At 41.1% G+C, this 7,877-nt stretch overlaps 1 protein-coding gene across 1 annotated transcript; it reads left to right on the forward strand.

Moving 5' to 3' along the window:
• Window positions 1-106: 106 nt before the first annotated feature.
• Window positions 107-6,115, forward strand: notum1a (notum, palmitoleoyl-protein carboxylesterase a). Its single transcript, XM_014030305.1, has 11 exons — window positions 107-698; window positions 2,433-2,485; window positions 2,774-2,869; window positions 3,196-3,256; window positions 3,342-3,400; window positions 3,491-3,593; window positions 3,679-3,870; window positions 4,503-4,600; window positions 4,689-4,836; window positions 4,917-4,964; window positions 5,072-6,115. The coding sequence occupies exons 1-11, from the start codon at window positions 370-372 to the stop codon at window positions 5,373-5,375; spliced, it is 1,491 nt and encodes a 496-aa protein (XP_013885759.1). The 5' UTR covers window positions 107-369; the 3' UTR covers window positions 5,376-6,115.
• The last annotated feature ends 1,762 nt before the right edge of the window (window positions 6,116-7,877 follow it).

Here is a 7,877-nt window from a genome sequence, read left to right on the forward strand (position 1 = left end):
CGCTTGATCATGCCCTGAGCCCTGCCCCGCGCGTGCGATTGGTTGAATGGACGCACATGGGGGGAAAGTTTGAATAAAATACAGGAACATGGCACAAGTGTTGTCGTTCAAGCTCGTGCGCTTGGCCCAGCAGCACTTCGGCCAGTGTCAACCAGAGGAAAGCAAAGAGTTGAAAGTTTGAAGCAGACTTTAGACACTTTTAATCGGATGATTCTGCGCCGCCACATGGGACTTTTGAGTTTGCGTAAAATCGTTCAGGGATAAGAAAAAAAATAAATAAATTGCGGGGTCTCCAAACTCGTGCGCAGTTGTTGTTTGCGTGTTTCTTTTGCGTCTCCAATCATTCAGAGGAAGATCTAAAGTTCTGAGATGAGGGCGCTCAGGATGGTTCCGTCGGTGCTGCTGCTGGTTCTGGTGCTGTCCGGCGCACTTTACGCACGGAGGTTCCGGGGTGGCCGCAACTCGCAACAACAACAGCAGCGGCGCGCGCCCCCTTCTCCCACGCACCGGGGGGACACCACGGAGAGCTTCCCGCTGGATTTCACGGCGGTGGAGGACAACATGGACAACTTCATGACGCAGGTGAAGAACCTGGCCCAGTCCCTGTACCCGTGCTCGGCGCAGAAGCTCGACCACGACATGAAGCTGAACTTTCTGCTGAACACATCGGTCACCTGCAACGATGGGAGTCCCGCAGGGTATGTACTCACAGAATAAAAAAACACCATTAAATATCAGAGTTAAAAAAGTTCAGTTTCTAGAATGATTTTATCAAATCTGGCGCACATGGAGCGCTTATTTGGTCGCTTGTTTCCAAGAAAAGATTTAGTCAAGTTGTTGCTTAAAGTTATATTTTAAGCTTAACAATATTTTAAAAGAAACAAACAAAAAAAAAAGAAAAGAAAGACAGCATTGGCTCTGTCAGGACAGGGGTTCTGGACAGCTGCTTTGCGTCAGCGGAGCGTGAAATTTGCGGAGAGCCACACGGTCCACGCTTCATTTCCTTTGCTCCGAATTAGAATGCAGGATTTGCTCCGCACAAAAGTTCGGATTGGAGCTTCTCAGACCCTCCCTCGTGCACATCACTTTGTGCTCAATCAAGCTGGGATGCTTCAGGGGTGAATATTTATTATTATTATTATTATTTGTCCCCTGATGAAGAGGCAACATACCAGCAAACAGGAGATTCCAAACTTTGACTTTAAGTGTTTACAGATGCGCAAAAGTTCAAATAAATGGGATTCTGACAGAACTGTTTCATATTTATAAGCAAATGTATTTGCATTCTTTGGTTGGTTTGTGTTGTATTAAATGTTTTTAGACAATATAATCTGAACCATAATTTAAAAAAACAACAAATCCCTTTAAACGCAGTGGTAAAAAGAATATTATTCATTAATCTTTGCAGTTATTCGTTTAAATACCCTCACATAATTGTTGCTAACAGTATTGGTATTGTGCAGAAGAACCATAAGGGCATCAGCTTGACTGAAATGAATGGCCTTTTTTAATGGCTTTAGGATTTCACCTGTCAAACTCAAATACTGATGAATTGCCTTTTTTAATTCACTGTGGCAGCAATTAGTTTAGATACGAATCTAAGCAACAGCATTATCCAGAGAGGTATCTATCATCTGAAACATAATGCAAATAAGAGCCAAAATTGACCTAACAGGAACTTTTCCTGTTGTTTATCCTCAATTGTTTCTTGTCCCAAGAATGCTTCAATAAATGCTTTTGTTGTTTGGAAGCGGACCCTCGGCTTGCATCACCGACCGTAGCTCCCAGTAATCGTGTAAAAACACCAGCCGAAGCCAAAGCGTGATTCAGTGTCTGAGCAAAGCAGCTGCGAGGTTCAGCCAAGTGTGTTCTCTTTAAACTCACTCAAATGTATTTGGCAGCATTTTTGGGGTTGAGTCATTTGGTCAGGTTAAATATTCACTGCAAAAAAATGAAAAAGAAAAAAAAGCACAGCAAAACATTCATCTAGAAGCTATAAAAGAGGAAGAAAAAAAAGAAAACCGCACACCTTCACACAACAAGTGTTTAATTTGAGCAGAAATGACAGATTTGTTAGAAGTTCACGTGAGGCTCAGATTGCCCTCTTCTGGACTGAAGACAAACAGCTGCAGCTCAGCGTCTGAACAGGCTTTTTACATTTTCTTCATTCTTCGGTTTTGCCTGCTGTTTGATCAAAAACTGTTTATGTCGACAAAATCTCCTTGCCATTTTCTGTCACTTTTTTAGAGATCGACAAAATAAAGTGATGCCGTATTAATATAATCATGGTGTGGTTTTATTTTGTGCAAAGGGTTCTTCTTGGTTGACTGCGTTGCATCCATTTTCATGCTGTAAAGTCAACAACTATTTCAGACTCACATGAAAGCGTAACTTTTAGTGCTTGCTGATTTTATTTATTTTTGCTCCTGCAGGTACTACCTGAAAGAGTCTCGAGGCAGCAAAAGGTGGTTGATATTCCTCGAAGGTTAGTAACTTCATTATATTTTTCTTTTCATCCTGCAAATTGAGAATTTTTGCTCCTTTTATGAGAATTAAATAACAGTAAGAATCTTTAGGCACTTAATAAATAGACTGAGAGGGCTGCGATGATAAAACCATCTTGTAAAGATCTAATATGTTAACGTTTCTGATCTAGTAAGCTACTAAAGCTACAATCAACTCAGACCCCACCGTGTTGTTGATGGGATGCATCTAAAAAGTGATTTCGCCCTTTGACGTTATCCATGCTGTGTTTCTGTCCGCCTCTGTCCAGGCGGCTGGTACTGCTTCAACAAGGAGAACTGCGAGAGCCGTTACGAGACCATGAGGAGGCTGATGAGCTCATCCAAGTGGCCCCAGACGAAAAGAGGTCAGCCTTGTTTGTGCACTTCCACGAGCGCCGCCATCCCTCTACCTGTGGCCCGTCGCAAATCCTCCCCACAGACTTTAATGAAATTTAATTAAAAGAGATCGGACGTACGCGTGCTCATTTATGGGGTTATTAGGACCGGCACCCAGTCATAAGCTCGCTGCAGAATACTTAACTGGCGCCCGCTGCCAACGGAGCAGAGATGACTTTGTCTGTCACTGCGCTGTAATAACTATAATCCATCTGGTAATGATGATAAATAAAGAGGAGGATGTGTCTGAGGGGAGCCAAGAGGGCTAATGATACATGTTGATCTGTCTCTGCAGGCGCGGGGATCCTGTCTCCGCTGCCTGAGGAAAACCCGCACTGGTGGAATGCAAACATGGTGTAAGTAGGCTCGAGTCTGTGCGCTTGGTTGATGCTCGTTTTGGAATCCCTGCGGGGAGCTAAAAGCCTGCTGTTGTTCGTGCAGGTTTGTTCCATACTGCTCCAGTGATGTGTGGAGCGGCGCCGCGGCCAAAACAGAGCAGAGTAAGAAGTCGCTGAATCCTTCTGATCCGAACCCTTTGTCTGTATTAGATTTTTTTTTTTTTATTCTGTTTCCTTTTCTGTTGGGCGCAGGTGGCTATGCCTTTATGGGCTCACTGATTATTCAGGAGGTCGTGAAAGATCTGCTGAGCAAAGGTCTGGACACCGCCAGGGTCCTCCTCTTGGCAGGAAGCAGGTTTGTTTGTGCGATCAGCTTTTAAAGTCGAAAGTTTGACCAACTTTTCTGTACTGATGAAAACGTGCCGTGTTTCTGTCTGCAGTGCGGGTGGTACCGGAGTTCTTCTGAATGTGGATCGTGTGTCTGAGCTGCTGGGAGAGCTGGGCTACGCTGCCATCCAAGTGCGAGGCCTCTCCGACTCGGGCTGGTTCCTGGACAACAAGCAGTACCACTGCACGGACTGCGTGGACGCCGCCAACTGCACCCCCACAGAGACGATCAAGAGAGGCATCAAGTATGGGAATAAAAACAAATCAATTGAAAGCTCAGCATTTCTTGAAAAATACAAATCCTTTACAGTTTTGTCTTGTTTTTGTTTTGTGTTGTCTGAAGTTGATTAACTGTGATGGCCATCTTGAATTGACTCCAAAAGTTAATCAGCTGTAGATGCGTATGTGATGATTATTTTCAGAAAGTTTCATTAAAATAAGTCCAGTCGTTCACGAGTTATTTTGCTAACAGACAAGCAGAGTTAACTCCAGGAGTTAATGCTGCAGTTTTAAGCAAAGTTTTATACACAGATTAGCACTTGTAGCATTTGTTCTGTACAACTCTCACTACAATCTCAGATAAATTTAGCATCATGTTGTTAAAACTGACTAAATCACAGTCATTTTAGGGTTTTTGAAATCTAGTTGGCTGTGGCAACAGTCTTGAATGGAATTAACTCCAAAATGTAATCAGTTGTAGGCATGCATCTTATAATTACTTTTGTCAAGTTTCTTTAAAATTCGTCCAGTGGCACAGGAGATATTTTGCTAACAGATATGGGCAAAAACAATAATGCTTGTATTTCCAATAATTCAATTTTTTAAGGGAAATTTATTGCAATATTTTATTATATTCTTTTGTTGCCGTGTTTGTCAGGTACTGGGGCAGTGTGGTGCCAGAGAGGTGCAAAGAAACCCACGAAGGGGAGGAGTGGAACTGTTTCTTTGGATATCGAGTTTTCCCGTCAATTAAAAGTGAGTTAAACACATTTATGTCTTTAGAGCCACATTGTCGGGGATAACAATAATGGGATGGACTAAATGCTCCTTCCGACCTCGGCAGGCCCAGTGTTTGTGGTTCAGTGGCTGTTTGACGAGGCCCAGCTGACGGTGGACAACATCCAGCTGACAGGCCAGCCTGTGCAGGAAGGCCAGTGGCGTTACATCCAAAACCTGGGCATCGAGCTGAGGAACACACTCAAAGATGTCCCGTAAGGCTGCGTTTATTTAAAGCAAAAATGTCTTCAATTATTTGCTTTATTTATTTTATTTTATTTTATTAATCCTCCAGGGCCATGTTTGCCCCAGCATGTCTATCACATGAAGTAATCACCAGAAGGTAAGTGTAATTTCACTTTTAAAGCTCCATTCTAACAATTTTGGGAAGTATTAAGTGTTCAAAATTCTACCTGTGAGCTCACAGCGCCCTCTTGTGTTGCCTTGCAGCTACTGGATCGACGTGCAGGTTAAAGGCACCTCTTTGCCCCGGGCGCTGCACTGCTGGGACCGCAGCCTCCACGACAGCAGGAACAACAAGGCGCCGCCCAAAGCCTGCCCCGTGCACCTCATCGACAACTGCCCGTGGCCGCACTGCAACCCCACCTGCCCCACCATCCGAGACCAGTTCACGGGGCAGGAGATGAACGTCATCCAGTTCCTCATGCACATGGGCTTCGACGTACAGAAGATGGCCCAGCAGCAGGGCATGGACCCGAGCAAGCTACTGGGCATGCTCAGCAGCGGCAGCTAAGAGGCGGGGCAGGGCGCCCCACTAACACTCTAAGCTAAGCAGAGCTGGTTTATGACCAGTTTCCCATCACTGATACCTCCATCTCACTTCACCTCTCACCTCTACCTGTAGTCAGTTCACCGTTGACCTCCTGTCTAAACCCACGTGTTTCGATTTGATCCCAAAAGAACCTGCGTGACAAGGCTCTACTTTCTGCTGCTCCTTGGGGGGGAAAAATATCTTTTGTTTTGTAAAAGAAAATTATAACGAATGTAATCCAGTTTTAAGGATGCTAATTGATAGTTTCTATAAGTTTCATCCTAACATTGTAAGGTTAGATTTAGTTAACGCAAAAAAAAGAAGCAAAATAAAGGATGATCTTTTATTTAGTTGGTATAGAGTTTATAACAAAACACTTATTTTTCTTTAAGTATCAAATTTCAAATGATGCAGAAACAGGGTAAAATGATCAGGTGACAAAAAGCACTCAAGAGGAGCTTTATATAGCTCTGAAACAAACGCGAAAGGCAGAACTAATGCCTTTCGAAAAATAGCTAAAATATTTAAAAGAATAATAAAAAAACTTTATGTTGTGGTGCTGATTAAGAAATAAAGAACAAAAGTTGTAATCCAGCTGACAAATTTCTACTTTTGTTAGCTCTAAATGTGTCATAAAATCAGTTGTATTATGAAATGGTGCTAAAGTGGGCCTGGAAACACACCATCATCACCATCATCATCATCATCATCATCATCATCATCACATCATCATAATCACAATCATCATCATCATCATCATCACCATCATCATCATCATCATCATCATCATCGTCACCATCTAGCGCCATTACAGCCAGTCCTGACCACAGACGTAAATATTGAATATTCAGTTTAATATTCAATATCCTATCTTTGGTCTTTACCTCTTTCTCATGGACGATATCATCGTTAGAGGAATGCTCGAACCTGATTGGAGGATCCACGTGTCTGTCAGGTCCCCCTCAGCTGTTCAGTCCTCAGATTCAACGCACACTGAACATTTAAAGGGAGACAAATATTGTGTATTTGTATTTTCTTTTTGGAACATTTGTATAGTTTTTTTTTTACATGTACATCATTGTAACTCCCTTCTTATATAACATTATAGAGATCACACTTTAATATAAAGACAATGTTGTATGTAATGATGACTTTATAAATGATGTTTGTAAAGGAACCTCTATATTTTGCATCACACCAAGAAAAAAAAGAAGTATTACTAAATGTAATTTTATTCTGTAACATATTTTTTAACAGAAAAAATAATAACTCAAGCTACATTGGTAATTTTACATATTTATTTTGTTATGTAAATCATATTTATAAGTGCTATTTTTTCACAGAGAAGTGATTCTTTGTAAATTGTAAATACATTGCTGTTTTTTTTCTTTCGTGTTGATTGCATGTCTTTGTATCACACCCATAAGAAAAAGATGTATTACATATACAAGTTACTTATTTCCAACCTGTCTCCTTGTTATTTATTCTAATATTTCAGAATTGTAATGGCAGCAATGTGTTAGTTTTCAAATTGAGAGAAAAAAAAGCTACAGAGCATAAAAAAACTACATAAAACAATGAGTAAAATACACAAAACGTGAAAACAAAAGTGAATGTACAAGTGATTTGTTGGAAAGTTTTAAATATCTAATTATTTAGTATTTAAATATGCACAAATTAATAATAGATAAAAGAAAAAAATTATAAATTTAAAGACATTGCGTTGGCAAAACCATACAAAATATTTTCTAAAATACGCAAACATTTTGAGAGTAAATAAAGTGAAATGAAGATTAACTCCCAACATTTTTCTACTGAAACATTTTATACCTGAGGAAAACCCAAATAAGCTAGCTCCTTTCTCCAAAATGAAGACTTTTATGCAGACTTTTACTCTGACCTCGGTTTTGTTGTGGCTTTGCCTGGTGCGCACTGTGTTTATTTCAACAGAAATACACACTGCAGTTTGCCCTTCACCCAGATCATTGCCTACCAAACCATGACAGCAAGCCAACCGTTCAAAGTGACTTTTCTCAGACTTTGAGTCGCAAAAGACTAAAAATATTTATTTTCCACTTGAGCAGCAAAGCTATAACTTTACAAGTAACGTTGGCATAAAGATACACACAGTGGAATATCTTTAAAGTTACTTCAAAACTGGTTTTGTAAGAGGATCATTTTGCTCTTTGTAAATTAAAATCACACATATATGACACCAACATATGGTACGTCTACCTCCCAGTCACATGTTCAGGCTAAATTTGCCATTTCTTGTATATAATCATCCCTCTCTAGTCATGTGTAATTCATGCCTCTAATGGAAGTTTTAACATCCCTCCCTGTCATTACACACTGTGTAAATGCCAGTTTCTTACTGAGGGAGCTCTGAGTCAGCCTCCCTGGAAATAGGACTCCCGTCCTGCCTGCCACATGCAGCCTCCCACCCCTCTGTGGAATATAGACCCCCTATTTATAGAGCTGGCA

This window comes from Austrofundulus limnaeus, unplaced genomic scaffold (genome assembly GCF_001266775.1).
Source record: "Austrofundulus limnaeus strain Quisiro unplaced genomic scaffold, Austrofundulus_limnaeus-1.0 Scaffold1038, whole genome shotgun sequence".
Lineage (NCBI taxonomy): Eukaryota > Metazoa > Chordata > Actinopteri > Cyprinodontiformes > Rivulidae > Austrofundulus > Austrofundulus limnaeus.

Excerpts from the sequence above, each read along its gene's own strand:
- notum1a (XM_014030305.1), top strand. The coding sequence starts at position 370 with ATGAGGGCGCTCAGGATGGTTCCGTCGGTGCTGCTGCTGGTTCTGGTG. Across the intron at positions 3,401-3,490 it reads CGCGGCCAAAACAGAGCAGA|GTGGCTATGCCTTTATGGGC; the intron begins GTAAGAAGTCGC and ends TGTTGGGCGCAG. Across the intron at positions 4,965-5,071 it reads CATGAAGTAATCACCAGAAG|CTACTGGATCGACGTGCAGG; the intron begins GTAAGTGTAATT and ends GTTGCCTTGCAG.